Source organism: Sphaerodactylus townsendi, linkage group LG01 (assembly GCF_021028975.2).
Source record: "Sphaerodactylus townsendi isolate TG3544 linkage group LG01, MPM_Stown_v2.3, whole genome shotgun sequence".
In the NCBI taxonomy this organism is placed as follows: domain Eukaryota; kingdom Metazoa; phylum Chordata; class Lepidosauria; order Squamata; family Sphaerodactylidae; genus Sphaerodactylus; species Sphaerodactylus townsendi.
Genome location: NC_059425.1, coordinates 81105416 through 81121411, shown reverse-complemented (window position 1 = coordinate 81121411; position 15996 = coordinate 81105416). Strand labels below are relative to the sequence as shown.

Below are 15996 nucleotides of genomic sequence, written 5' to 3'. Positions count from 1 at the left end.
ACCACCCTTGTTATCCTATAGCTCTTGAGTAGTCCAAGAGGAAGGAAGTAGTCCAAAAAGGAGGAAGAGGACATCAGAGACTCTGGATCCACGAGCCTGCCACTGATGCCTGGTCCCTGGGGGATCCCACAATACCACTAAACTTTGGAGGGGTATTCAGCCCCACCACCTCTCCAAAGTTTGCACCTGTGCACAGAAGTACTCTCTGAACCCATTAAAACATATGTTGATGGTGGAAAAAGGCACTAAAGTGTTTTCCCACTGGCAGGAGTTTCTGAAATTAGTTCTGCATAGATGCAGAACTCTCATGCAGAACAATTAGAAACCACAAAGAACTGCCAGGTTGAAAAAAAAACTGAACTGAATCATAAACTTACAAAATTTCACTTAATGATGATATGCAACTTCTATTTAAATTAAACGCCATGTATTTTGTTTCCTTTATATATTTACAGATTCATCTTTCTATTTGTTTTATAATTTGATTATCTTTACCTTATAAAAAGAGCCCCATCTCGTGCAAAAATCATTGGCATAGGCAAAGAAATATGTGACAAAGCTAATGCGTAACATTAACAATATGCAACATATCTGTGACTTTAAAAATTACATTAGAAAAAAGTTAGAATACTATGCTTGTGTCTAGATCAAATATAGCAACAGCAAAACCACAGTATGTGGTACATTACTGAACACTAAAGCTTTTAATATCTTTTCAATATATTATATTATATTAATAAATAGGTTATCACTGAAAGTTTGCTCTTATTAAAATGGCAAGAAATTTGAATAGTCATATACTACAAATGATATATCAAATATTAATATTGACCCAAAGAACACTGATTATTATCTTTGTTATGAGTGATATCAACTGAATCTTAAGATTCTGTAACATTTTCCTTTACTAAAAAATTGAAGGCATTAACTATCCTGGGATTGTATTAACTATCCTGGGATTGCTCCACTGATTGCTTTTGAATGCATGTGTTTAGAATTGCTCCTTTATGCAACAGAAATACAAAACTTGCCAGTCCTACACTGGCCACATTTAGGCTTCTGAAAATCGTTTCCATCTGCAGTTTGTATTGTTTGGCAAGTTTTCAGCTAGCTGCTACAATACAACATATGTAGCAATCCACACTTGTATCAGCACTAAATAGGCCATTCAACTCAGTACAGAATATAAGAATCCTTCTCCTCTCTTCCATCTCTTTGACCAGTATGCTGCTGAATTTAATCCCCAAAATAAATTATACTCTGAGTTAAGGATTTACAAAGTGACTCTGGATACATGGAGTGCTGTTTATAGAATCAATCTCCAATCTCTGTTATATGCCCTATATAAGCAGCTAAACACCAAATCAATACTTCTATATTTTAAAAATGTTTATTTTCCTATTATTTTAAAATTTGTTTTGCTCATTCAGTAATACCAGAAGTTACACTGTGTCATACCTTTCTTTTGTGGTGGGTTGTGGATGCATCCATCTCTTCTTCTCCTATATTATCAATCTGTGATGTTGGACTACAGTTCATTCTTTCCTCTTCCTGCCTTTGAAGTCTGTCTGCTACTGCTTGAATGGCTTCTGTCCATTCTTCCCTATCCAAAACAAGACATTTTGATTAATAAATAATTCTCATAAATATATAGAACAGAAAAAGGAATGACAAACAAAAGCTATGATTCAGAAAATTGTGCATGCCACAGTTCCCAACGTGAGCTACAGAAAGTAAGCATATATAAGTACAATTATTTCATGGCAAAGTAAATGCCTCCTTTAACTTGAGGTACTCATTTGCCAGACATCAGAGAGTAGACTGCATATACAAAGTTAAAGTAATAGTACCTTATACCATACTGGAAGATTCATACTAACAGTATATTCTGCAGTTATTACAGTACTCACTTTGCATTAAGATTATCAAGTGACTATATCTGCTGCATTCTCCTAATCCATTCTTATTCTGGATGCAGAAGGTTCCTGTCATGCCCCTACAGAGGCTTTTGTCATTTTGCCATTAAGCTTCAGTCTCCCCATAGTTAGCATGGGTTTAGTTCATTATAAAGTCTTCTAAGGGAGGGAATTATAGTTAGCCCCTGTCCCTTGAAGACATTTCCCAAGAGGCAGTCTTCTTTACCCCTGTTTTAGCTCTAGACAGTCAGTCAGAGCGAGATGCCAAGGGCAGCTGGAAACTGTAATATTCGTGACATATATAGTAGTCTATGGTGATATACAGTCTACAGCTTCAAATTTGCTCAAGACAAGCAAGTACTTTGATTGAGACAGACTCAAGGGAGGAGTTAGGGTCTTAATTCTGTTGAACTGTTGAACCTGGCTTGTGTCTCCCCCGCTCTGTCCTAGCCAAGTACGGGGCACCAAAAACAGATTCACTTGGGGGGCAGAACAGTCACGAATAGCTCTTCCAGCCCCACGCAGTAACAAAATAAGCCTTCCAGCCCCACGCAGTGAAGAATAAAGCCTTTCAACTCCAGCCCAGTGCAAGATACAGCCATCCAGCTCCACCGTTTACTCCCGAGTAGACCTGGACTGCTATTTTCTCCATTAAGTGGGTCCCCTGGCTGGAAAGAGAGAAAAGCTTGTGCAAGTGTAATTGCTTACTCCCAAGAAGACCCAGAATGTTATTTTGCTGATATAAAGGCTCCTTTGGTGGGAAGAAGCAAGGCGGGGAGTAGCAATTCAAAAAGAGGCTTGTATGGTGCAGTCTGCAAAACTGAAACCAGCTCGCAGCTTTTGCAAAAATGAAACTAACCTTGCTAAAGTGTAAGCAGTCATTTTGTGTAACTATGATGAACTTTGAAATGGCCAAAAGAAGAGCTTAAAAGTATATCCTGACTTGCAAAGTATATTTAAAGACTGTGGGAGATTTGCTCTTTGCTATTTGTGGTACTTTCTTCAGCACAACTGTGTGCAGTGTTCAAAAGCGAATGGTTTGCTCTTAAAGACAGAGCCATCCAGCAGAGAAGTCTGCCTAACAGCAGCAAAACAATTCCTATTAGCCTAAAGTAGCAGGCTGAAGAAGGTTTCTGTTCTCTGTGCTAGCAGTAAGCTCCACCCTGGAGTAATTAGCCAGGCTTGAAGTCAACCAGGCAACAACAAGGAGAACTATTCCTATTTGCCAAAAGTAGCTGGCTGGGAAATTTGTGATCCTTTGCACTAAAAGTGACCTTTTCCAAAGTTAAAAAAGATAAAGAAGAAAGTGAATTACGATTGAGATGGCAAGTTCTACATCAAATAAGCACTAGAGTTAAAAAGCCCACTGAAAAGATGACTGCATATTTGCAGGACCAAGTGGATTTCTTGAAACCTAAATGTTCCAAAATGTGGGAAGACTTTTTAGCTACCAGTCAAGCAGGGTGGCGAACCTTTGGCACCACGGACCTACAGCAACACAAGGAGATACTAAACTGTAAGGAAGTCTTACAGCAACAGTGCCTTACATGGAAAACTCAGCTAACTTATGTGATTTTCCCTCTAGAGCGCATGAATAATCCAGAAGCCTTCAGTGTTAAGGCACAGGTAGAAAAAGAGCAAAAAGAGAAAGAGTGTGTTTGATGACGTCATGTATGATTTATCCAACAAAATACAGGAATGGCAAGCAGATCAGTAACCGGTGGTCCAGTCCACGCAGGAGGAAGACGAGGCAGTTGCAGATGTCTTCTAAGAATCATAGGATCCAATCCTAAGAATCATAGGAAGGGGACTGACACCTCATGTTCCACGAAAAGATGTTAGTAAAGCATCAAGCAAGGTAAGCAACCATGCATCTGCAGTGAGAACAAAATCCTCATACACTTCCAATAGAACTGGAAGCATGAGGTCAGGCTCACATTACAGTAGTGACTCTTGCTGTTCTCAAAAGATGGCTATGGAAATGAAGCTCTTGGATGCCAAAGCAGATGTGGCTGGAGCCATGAAGCAAGCAGACTTCCTGGGAAGAAGGGAAGAAATTGTTAAAAAACAAGTCAGAACGAAGGTAGCACAAGAGGCTTCCACCGCCAAGATGCAGGCTGAGGCTGCCAGAGTGAAGGCAGAACAAGAGGCTTCCACCACCAAGATGCAGGCTGAGGCTGCCAGAGTGAAGGCAGAGGAAGAGACTTCCACAGCCAAAATGAGGGCAGAGGAAGAGATTTGTGCAGCTGAATTGTTGACCCTAGAACAAAGAGCAAAGGCAGAAGAACTTATGGTTAGAGCTCAGGAACAAGGCCTTAGAAGAAGTTTACTCACCTTCAACTCCAAAGAAGTAGAAGAAGAAGACCCCATAGTAAAGGTGACTTCCTGTTTAAATACACAAACTACCCATCCTGAAGTTCCAGTTGCATCAGTGTTCCAAATGCCTGAAGTGCAGCAACCAGCATCAGTGTTCCAGAGGCCTGAAGACCCAGTAACTTACTTTCAACCACAGCCTAGTGTAGTCACACCAGAAGTGACCAGCCAACAGGCAGATCTACTGAATAGTCTGCCTCAAGCCAAAGAGAAGCAAGAATGGCCAACAAGCTCACACAGAATTATATGGTCAACATACACTACTCCAGTTTTAGCACATATTCTCAATCCTGTAGTTCCTAGACGGGGACCAGAATTTCCTCAGATGACAACTGTTCCTGCAGTATCATCAACTCCACAGTATGGTTTCTCCCGACCAGAAGCTCCCAATTTGTCAGATGTGCTGAATGCCACTTTCTCCAGAAATCCCAGAAGAGATTTAGCAGATAGAGGCATACAGAAGTTATCTGACCAACCAGAAGATTACCTGTTGTGGAAAATCACATTCCAGAGAGTAATCAAAGAATTGAAGCTCACTGTAGAAGAAGAACTAACCTTGCTCATAGCTTGGTTAGGACCAACTTCTTCCACACAGATAAAGAGAGTCTACATAGCGCATGTGAGAAACCCTCATACGGCCTTACACCGAGCATGGACCAGATTAGATGAGCGATATGGAGCATCCTCAGAAATAGAGTCTTTACTTTTACAAAGACTAAAGACTTTTCCCAATCTCACAATGAAAGACTGTGTGAAATTGTGAGATCTTGCAGATCTTCTTTCAGAGTTCAGGTCAGCGAAAGAGAATCCAGAGTTGCCAAGACTTGCATGCCTAGACCAGCATTTGACTCAGAGAGAGGTTCTCCAGGGACACCGTTTGCCCAGAGGTTGGAACTAGGATAGTCCTAGGCCCAGTCTGTTTGAACTGCAAGAGAATTCCTTCACACGAACATACCTTTTGTATGAGCTTCATGCCGAATGGACATCCCACTCAGATGTCAGACTGTCCAAATCACACCCAGATATGGTACCAGAAAACAGAAAATTCAGCATCGCCAGTGTTTAGAACAACAGCCCATGACAACCAGCCAGCTTTGTCTAAAGAAGACAAACAGTTCTTATCCATTATGGAAAGGGAATGCATCCAAGACAAACAAGGTAATTGGACTGCACCCCTACCCTTTAAAGAGTCAAGAAGCAAATTGCCAAACAACCGTGTTATAGCATTGCAATGCCTGAAAGTTCTCCAGAGAAACATGGAGAGAAAGCCTCAATTAAAAGAAGATGTCGTGGAATTCATCAATACCATGATAGAAAAGAATCCTGCAGAGAAGGCTCCTGATATAGAACACCAAGAATGTAGGTATTTGCCATTTTTTGGAGTCTACCATCCTCAGAAGCCACACCAAGTAAGAGTAGTGTTGACCCAAGTGCATTGTTCAAGGGAACATCTCTTAACAGAGTTTTGATGAGGACCAGATTTAATTCTGTCAGATCTTGTGAAGTTCAGATGGGAAAACTGGAAATCAGCACTTGCAGCCTTGAAGCAAGTCAGCCTACCAAAGAGACATGTATTTATCTCACCCAGCTTATAGATTCCCAATGATTGAAGGGACCAGATTCTTGAGAAATCCAGAATACTCAACATCAGTGAATTGACTTCTGCACTCAAGTTTATTAGTTAAAATAGCTAATGTTTAGTATTAGTGAAAGATAAGTAATTAATAAAAGTTAAGAGAAATAAAACTTCCATAAGAAGTTTTAGGTGGGGAGTGTCATGCCCCCACAGAGGCTTTTGTTATTTCCCCATTAAGCTTCAGTTTCCCCATGGGTTTAGTTCATTGTAAAGTCTTCTAAGGGAGGGAATTTTAGTTAGTCCCTGTCCCTTTAAGACATTTCCCAAGAGGCAGTCTTCTTTCTTTACCCAGCAATCCCCTGCTTTAGCTCTAGCCAGTCAGTCAGAACGAGGTGCCAAGGGTAGCTGGAGACTGTAATATTTGTGATGTATAGGATGGTCCATAACAGTCTATGTGGTGATATATAGAACAAAAGTTAAGGTTAGCTATTAGAATCAGATAAAGACTGAAAGAACCAAAAGGAAACAAGACACAGTCTACAGCAGCCAAGAGAAGACACAGTCTACAGCTTCAAATCTGCTCAAGACAAGCAAGTACTTTGATTTAGACAGACCCAAGAGAGGAGTTAGGGTCTTAATTCTCCTAAGTAATAAACCTATTGTTTGAACTGTTGAACCTGGCTTGTGTCTCCCCCACTCTATCCTAGCCAAGTACAGGGTGCCAGAAACAGATTCACTTGGGGGGCAGAACAGTTCCTGTTACCAAACCCTCCCCCACTGTCCATCCTTCCACAAATGGAGAGCCTATGGAAAGCTATAATGTTCATGATTTTTTAAATAAAATTGACAGTGCCCTGAACAAGGAGTTCTATTTAGTATACTCCTAATGCAAAATATATTTATTTATTTATTTATTTATTTATTTATTGTTTCGATTTATAAACCGCCCCATCCCCTGGGGGCTCTTGATGAAAGCAATGTAACTAATTTCAATGGGACTAATTTCAATGGGATTTATCATATGTAACATATTAAGGAACCAGGTGGAAGAATAGTTACCACATTTTAAATGTATAAATACAGTGGTTCAAATGCAATTTGTCCAGTAGTGAAAGAAAAACTAAATCAATACTCACATTTAAAGTCCTCTGATGTTCAACAGAACTTCAATGATAATTCCAAAGTGACAAAATTTACACCATGAATCAAATTTTACCATGTAATGAATTAATAAATCACAGCATTGTATTAGACATAAACTATCTTTCTTATATCCTCTTGTGTAGAAAGCATCAATGGTTAATTTTTCCAATATAAATCATTATCTTCCTAATTATGTCTTACACAAGCATCAAGGTTCAAATATCTGGTGGCAGATTTGAAATGGTATTAGATACACAAGATGCTAGTTATAAATGTAAATACCTTATGCAACCTTATCCATGTTTTTAAATAAATACACACAAAATCTGGAAAAAAATCACATTTTAAAAGCCTTAATTAGAACTCTAGAAAAAACGATGTAGTGAATCTTTTATTCACAGAACTATGTGCCAGATATCCTCACTTGGCTTTATTTCTCACCGTTCTTCTGGTGTATCTACATGAAAAGTCCTTTCTATCACAGTCGTCCACTGAAGACATCGGATAATAAACGTATTAGGTTTTGGTCTCTCTGTTTTCATTAGTTGGCATTCTAGAAAAAAAATGCTACGTTTAAGTATGAAGACAAGTACTGACATATTTTGATTAATTTCAACATACTTTATACATCATAATGTTTACAACTACATATATACAGACACATACATAAACACATATACACACACATAATTCTATTCAGTACATTTTGGGATTTAAGGATGTATCCCAAGCTCATTCATACATACTTGTTCCATACCATGGAAGCCTAAAGGTTCATTAGTAACATAAACATAATTTTAAAACTGGTACCAAAAGATATTATTAGAAGGAAATACTAGTATGAGAAATCAGAAGCTTAACTGGAATAAAGTAAAAGTATTTGGACTCTGTTGTACATTCAGGAATATATAGCAACACCATAGAAAAATTACAACTGACTGAAGTACCACAATGAAATACAAAATTTAATATGTGCATTTATTTAAACTCTTTCTTTGTCCAAGGGCAAGGCTGCCTCCCAGCACCAGGCAGCCTGTTTCATACCATTCCTTGTCCCAAATGCCCACCCAGGGACCCTGGAGAACCCCACAACCAATAGACCCACCCCTGGACTTGCCAGGAAGCCAGCAGCAAGAATAAATAGCAGAGACATGGCAGGAGAGCTGGAGCAACAAGAGCAAGCCACAGCACTTCCAGAGAATAGGGTGGAGGCAGCACAGACCTAGCCAAGCTGCAATCAGCAATAGTCTTAGAGAGTGGGGTGGGGCTGGCACAGCCCCAGACAGCCTGCAATCAAGGAGGAAGGTCAGGAAGGCTGAAGAACTAGTCTCAGGCTGGCAGGGGAATACAGACAGCTGGTCAGCCACCAGGAGGTTGGAGCAGAGCAGTCCTAGGAGGGAGGGAACCTCCTGAGAGGGATAAAAGGGAAGGAGAATAAGAGGGAGGAGGTTGCTGCGGTGCTGTTTGCAGGAGGTTACCTGACAGAAGTAAGGAGAAGCCTAAGTCATGTACTTTTGTGCCAGAAGGGGAGCTAAGCTCCTGCTAGACCAAGGTGACCTACACTGCAGGTGTGGCCGGCAGATAGGACACTCACACTCCGTTTGTATATTTAAGTTTTTTAAAATAAAAATGAGAACTTACTTATGTAATAGTTACATTGCCCTAAAGTCAAGTGCCCACACACACACTTGCTACAAGTCTGCCCTTTTGCAGTCACATACATGCAGGCTGGATGAAAATCAATGATTTTTTAAAACAATTTTAAAACATCAGATTTTTTTTAAAACATCAGATTTTTAAAACAATTTTAAAAAATCAGATTTTTTAATTTAAATTGGATTTTTCTTAATTAATAGGCCTTTTTAGGGAAAAATCTATTCAAAGGTATTTAAATAGTTTTCTATTTAAGATACATTATAGTCCAAAGGTCTACAGTTATCATGAAAAGAGGATTAATTTTTAATTATGTATCATGACACTAGAGTCAATGTTTAATTTTTTTGGTAAATGAATTCCATTAATCCATTCACAATGTTATGTTCTTCCAGAGGTTTCTATAAGATTATTTTGGGCAGTTTTTCTATATAGAAGATATCACACACACTTGGTTTTAGAGTTCTTAAAATTGTGAATATGTGTGGTTGCAGAGACAACATGCCTCTTCTTCACAGTAAACGTGTTACAAAATAAACATACAGGTTTGCGAAAAAGACCTTAACCCTATTGTTCCTTTGCGAGTCCATGTACCCCTTACCTTTGAAGTACTAAGTTTCAAGAAGTTAAATGAATAGAGAAGACTGTTTGGAGTGGAACAGATCTGAACAAAGAACTAAATGTGAGTAGGGAGGGGCAAGCAGTAAAAATGAAAGTGAAACCTTTTGAACAGAATATTCTAAAAGTCTTTGTGTATATAGCCTAGGGTTTATCATGTTATTCTCTCCCTGAAGTAAAAAATCTATAATGGCAGTAGATCATAAAAGAGACCAAGTTTGGCAATATTTTAATGAAGTTCCTCAACCTATAGGCTAGGCAGGCATTATTATAAAAATGAAATTTTTATCTGATTGTAAATATTAAGCAATAATGAGTCTATGTAGAAAACTATGACTTAAACCATCCTGCTGACTTGTGATTTAAATTGTAATTAAATCAAAGTGATTGAAATCAAATCCACCCTGCATACAAGCAATATCACAAATGCATGTATACCTCACCCACATATTCTCTCAATCTGTCCTCCAGAAAACTAAATGTCTTCTTCAGATGGCAGTGACAGAGTGGAGAAGAATGTTTTTCACTCTGATGACAGCCATGCCGCTCCTCCAAAAGAAAATCCCCACACAAGCCATTATTCCTCTGATGGAAGTAGCATGGCAATGTGGCTGACTACAAACAGGAGAAGTCACATGAGAGTTACAAAAAGTCCTATGGAAAGAAAGAAAGGGGAGTGGCATGGCTCATGACTCATGGGTCTGCAGCAATTATTGCTGTTTGTATAGCTGTAATTTATAATTCACTAGAAACTCCACCAAAGAAAGAAAGGAATATGATATAGTGATGTGAAAGAATAAAAAACCTGTTAATTCAAATATTAAATATTTGTAATACATTTACTTATGAAAGGGTTAGGATTACCTGTTTTGCAAGAAAAAGTTCTGTAGGAAAAGTTGACATGTTATCTATTGCCTATTTTACTGCTTTTTTACACCACAATCCATGTGAGGGGAGTAACAGGGAGAAAAGTAGGCAATACACCCATTATCTCTGTAGAGCAATGCCAGCCCAAAGCCAGAAAAGGAGCAACCCAGAAGTATGGCAGGTGTTCGTGGGATCCCTAAGCTGAAGCAGCTGAGGAATACCCCCCAAAACTGGCAGAAATTTACAGCATCAAAAACCACAGAATAAACTTGAAAGTACAGAAGAAAAAAAGCACAGTGCCCAGACCCCATAAGTGTAACCCTGCCCAAAAGTTCCAATGAAGCACAGGATGCCACCTATACCTTCAACTAATCTCCCTCTCCCCAGTGCTGGCCATACCTCCTGCCCTCCACCCAAGCACAGAGGGGGTTCTTAAAGCACTACATAAATCCCAGCTAGGTTGTCCCATGGTTGAGTAGATTCGATACATAGAACAAGACACTGCCATGCACACTTAAAGATACAGTGTTGCACTTTGGTGGCTGAAGAGGTACAGAGAGCACTCTTAGCCTAACAGCAAAGTCCATCTTGTATGACTAATGAGTCTCATTTCAGAACCTGAACAGTTATCCCATTTCAAGAGGCAAAATGCAAGGGGGCAACCACACAATGACAACTAAGCAGAAGGTTGAACTCAGCTGACCCTACCCAACAAGAGGGAGGGAGCAATAAGTGACCTAGAAACCATCCACTTTGCACCTAATGGCTAGCAGTTCAAAAGCTCTGGGTGCAAAGTGGTTGGTTTCCAGACCTACGCAAGAGTCTGCACCTGCCTCCTCCATGCCCCTTGCACAAACCTGGGCACTGCCTTGCCAATGAGAGCTCTCATATCAGGTTGACACAGCATGCTTCTGAGGGCAACCTGAGTAAGGTCCACCCAGCACCATGTCCCATGCCATGCAAGGGTACCTGGTACAGCAGATTGTGATGGGGGGGGGGATGCTGGCAGCCTTATACTGGGCTGTCAGTGCACTGCTTTGCCAGGATGCCCCTCCCTGCAAGCAGACTGGTGTGCCTGATAGCTGCACCACTGGGCTTTGTGGATCCGCTGGCCAAGCAACCGGGTCCTATGCAGCAGCAACAGCAGTAAATGGAGCAGCTGAAGCTGTGGAGCACTTTCTCACGGGCTCTACAAGTGACATCTGGATGGCTACATCATGCGCCTCAGAAAGGTTCCCTGGCAAACTGGGTTGGAAGTGCTCGCTCTGTTGGAGGCCCATATGCATGGCTGTGACCACCAGGGCATTTGTACTATTTAACATCACAGCACATGTTTCTGTTTAGGTGATCACCACTGCGAAGGTGGTCATTCAACAGGACAACCCAGGGGCATTACACATGCCATCCCTGCCACTTGGATCAGAAACTGATTCCAGCCCAGCTCCAGGAGCATCCTGCCTCATGCAGTCTTTCAACCATGCATATGTTTTTTGGAGTCTCAATCAACCTTTCAACTCATATGCATGCTGTCGTAGGGACAGCTCAGCCTGTCTCCTCATGACCCCCAAAGCAAATCATAAAGCAGCTCACAGGCACCACACTGAAATGAGATACCCAGTGTCCAAGAATAGATAACCATAATTACCAACTGAATGTCCTTCAATAAAGTACTCCCATTTTTTTACCGACATTCAAACCAACTCTATATTTATGGAACAATTCTGTTTTACAGCAACTGAAAAAAATTGAAGCCCACTATGTGACAGAACGAAACCTAGCCTGAGGAGCACAGACAATAAAACTGGAGTGAAGCTGCCACATGGAAACAAGCAGTAGCGTATCTTTACAAAATGGCCCTGGGCACCGTGCCCCCCCCCCACGTGCCCAGCCCCCAGTTGAACTCCCTCCGAACTGCCTCTTCTGTTCCCCAAGCAAAACTGTTTCTGGTGCCCTATGCCCAGCCAGAACAGAGTAAACTCTGGCATAAATAAGAACACTCTCAGTGAACACATTTGGAATGTGGGGGGAACCTTTTATGGGACTTTCATTTTCTAAGCAAGCTATGCAGGGGCCTGGGTGTTATGGCTAGAGTGGCCATGTCATGCCCCCACAGAGGCTTTTGTTATTTCCCCATTAAGCTTCAGTTTCCCCATTAAGCTTCAGTTAGCATGGGTTTGGTTCATTGTAAAGTCTTCTAAGGGAGGGAATTTTAGTTAGTCCCTGTCCCTTTAAGACATTTCCCAAGAGGCAGTCTTCCTTCTTTACCCAGCAATCCCCTGTTTTAGCTCTAGCCAGTCAGTCAGAGCAAGGTGCCAAGGGTAGCTGGAGACTGTAATATTCATGACGTATATGGTGGTTCATAGTAGTCTATATCGATATACAGAGCACAAGTTAAGGTTAACAGCAATTAGAATCAGACAAAGACTGAAGGAACTAAAAGGAAGCAAGATACAGTTGATTTTCTTGAAAGCAACCAAGAGAAGACACAGTCTACAACTTCAAATCTGCTCAAGACAAGCAAGCACTTTGATTTAGACAGACCCAAGGGAGGAGTTAGGGTCTTAATTCGTTTGAATTGCTGAACCTGGCTTGTGTCTCTCCCACTCTGTCCTAGCCAAGTACAGGGCACAAAAACAGATTCACTTGGAGGGCAGAACAGGCCATTGTATCATTTCATTTATGTCCGTCTATCAAAAGGGTTTTTGCAGGAGGGGGTTAAAACCCTTAACTGGAGAATTCCTAGAAATGTGACAGCTACAGGGCAGCTACTGGGCATTCCACAATCCTCCATCTCATGAAGGAGGCTGTGTTTTCTTTGTTTCTTCACTAGTTCTATACTGGGTGTAGGATTGAGAGGCAATGTGACATCAGGGGGATGTGCTAGCATCAATGTGCAATGGTTGGCTCCTTCCATACATAAATGGTACAGCAGCAGTTTTGGCATGCTGTCTTGAGATTGATGGGTATGGACAGAGCTGTTATGGACTCCAGTGCAGGTGCTGTGCTTGCAGCTTCTTGGAGTGGCATCTGTTTTGGCTGTGACAGCATAAGATATTGACTAACTATATTACTGCTACACCATTTCAGGATAGAATTGTTGGAGAGTTTTGTTATTTTATTACTTAGAAATTGGTTAAAATGTATTAAGCTGGTGATTCTATTCAGAATATTCAAGCCAAAATTGGGTCATAAGCAAATTGACACTATAATAATCCTTTTTCCACATTCGCAGTTATACAAAAACAAATTTATTTTAAAAGTTGACACTCATTTAAAGAAAAGTGGAACAGTATAATATGCCTAAAAAGACAACTAAGACCAAGAAAGCAGGCCGACCCAGCTTGACAGCTTTCTACAACCTGGAAGTATAAATTTTTATTTTTATAAGTCTTTGATTCTAGCCAGCTTGAGGAGTGGGTGGGTTATGCTGAGTGTTTGAACCACTGGTGTTATTTCTATAACGCAAAAATAATATACTGGAGCCTGACATTCTTTGGCCAAAATGGCTGGCATACTGAAAAATACTAGTTATACTATCATCCTGACATGAAATTACATTACTTTTTAAATTACATAGTTATGTTAAAGTCTCCTGAACAACTCTTAACTACAAGCTGTATTTCAAAACATTTTGTTTATCTTACACCATTCTGAACCACAGATGACAAAGTTTGCTTGAAGCTGTAATTACTCTGTAAAGCTGGGAAGCCAATTAGACGGCCTAAAACCTGCCAGTTTGGAAAAAAACAACCCAAAAACATATCATCTGTTCAGAATTTATTAAAAGTTTAAAATTTGAACTGTTAAATGTTTAACCACTTAACCTCCAGCTTAGTCTTTCAAACTATCCATTAAGGACTACTACAGCTTCCCCATCAATAGCATTTCTTAAAATGATTAATGATTTTATTTATTTACTTTATTTACAGTCCCCATTTTTGCTGAGATTCAAGATTGTTTACGCAGAATTATATTATAGTCAAATAGTATGAGACATCGAACCAACAATGCAAAACTGCAAAACTTACAGAAACCATGCAAAAACTTATCCGATAGGATGAGTCATAAATTGTGCAAAAGTGAAGTTACAAAAGTAGAAAACAAAATCCATAAGAGCAAAATAATACATACTGAACAGTGCTATCATCTTTTGTTTATAAAAATGCCCTCAGTTTCATTCAGTACAGTGTTCATCCCTCTGTAGGCCCTCCTGAATTATTGTTTTACACAATTTTTAAGTATCAACATATACAATGGTCTGCTAGGGCTAGAGCTTCACATTAAATTAACTATTCAGCTATATCTCACAGAAAGACCTAGACCGTTCGTGGTGTGGCAGAAAAGAAAGCATCCTTCAACTGTTGAAAATAGTCCGCCATCTGTGCCCCCCGTCCCAAGCCCAAAAAGCATCCTGAAGTGGCAGTCCCAACCAGAGGTGGGAACCAACCAGTTCTCACCACTTCTCTAGAAGTGGTTACTAATTTTTTCTGAGTGCCGAGAAGGGGTTACTAAAGCAACCTCCCTGCCCAATAGGGACTGGAGGTGCGTATGTGTGGCGGCACCACTGTTTGAATCCCACCACCATCGGAACCTGTTATTAAAATTTTTGGATCCCACCACTGGTCCCAACCCACAGCAGGGTTTTTGTGCAGTTCCTGGAGATTCCAGAAGGAGCAGCCTAAGGCTGGAGTGGGATGAGGAATCCAGGCAGCTGCAGTAGAGCCTGGAGGCTCCTGCCAAGTGCCTCACTCACCACTACTGCTTTCGCTCTTGGGGTAGGGGGAGAGGGGGTGGGACTTGGGCTAAGGAGCATCCCCTGCTAAAGCCTCCAGTGCCGGGCAAAGTCTCTCTGTGGTGGCCTGGGCAGCCCAACTCCAGTGAGCCCTGCTTCCCCTTCATAAGGCTAATCCAGGGCGGAAGGCACACTTCCTAGCTAACCTCCCAGTCACCTCCAGGCAGCGTTTGCATGTGGCTCATCTCGACTGTGTAATCTGACTTGGGCAGCCCAAGGGATACAGCACTGGCTCTCTGGATGAGGAATCTGCTGTGTGACTCCGCTCAGCTCGCCATCCCATTTCCCTCAAAATCTCCTCCGTTTATTTTATTTTCCTGAAAACTGATCTTTGGTTCTTCGTGTGAAAGTGATTTCAGTTTGGCTCAGCAGCTCTCCCCACAGGCATTCTGGGTTACTGGCATGCTGACTCTAGGCAAAGCAGCCATTTGGGATTTGAAATTCCACCATGGCAAAGGCTGCAGTCCATCTTCCTTTCAAAAACTTGGAATGATTTCTGTAACAAATATCCGGTAAGAGCTTCTTCCATTGCTATTCATCTTCCACCCCACCTCCACCCCCCATCATGCTATGTTTAAAATGTATATGTTTATATGTGTCTCAGGTGGCAATGTGGGCTTTACATTCTCTGTGCATATTTAGGGTAGATGCTAGGGTCCCCACAGAGTATTCTACCACAAAGAAGGTCTAAGAAGAAGTGGTGCATTAATTCACAAATCTCCTGACATCTCCTGACAAAAAAAAAACTGAATGATTAATACCCTTCTCCCATCTTTAAAATCTGTAACAATTTATTCCTATCCTGATGCTATATTACCACTTAATTCTGTTTCTGTGGTCTGAATAAAAACATAAAAGTCCTATATATGTATCTGAATGTTTTCCCTGCAGGGCAAATAATAGTCTACAGAGGTGGTAATTCTGAATGAGAAAATTACGCAGGGTATAGGAGCTACCCCATCCCATTTAATCTAGGTCTAGATTCTCCACAGCTACAACTTAAAAGATTAAGGTCAGCTACGGTGATTCAACAACATCCTATTACCATCAACATGCTA

At 40.8% G+C, this 15996-nt stretch overlaps 1 protein-coding gene across 1 annotated transcript in view; it reads right to left on the bottom strand.

The window, feature by feature from the left end:
- The window catches only part of AKT3 (AKT serine/threonine kinase 3), a 234215-nt gene that overhangs the window by 85940 nt on the left and 132279 nt on the right, over positions 1 to 15996 (bottom strand). The window contains exons 5-6 of the mRNA XM_048485177.1: positions 7450 to 7561; positions 1459 to 1603 (exon numbers count right to left, since the gene is read on the bottom strand). Of these exons, the coding sequence (XP_048341134.1) occupies positions 1459 to 1603; positions 7450 to 7561 (257 nt within the window). The remainder of the gene's footprint in view (positions 1 to 1458; positions 1604 to 7449; positions 7562 to 15996) is intronic.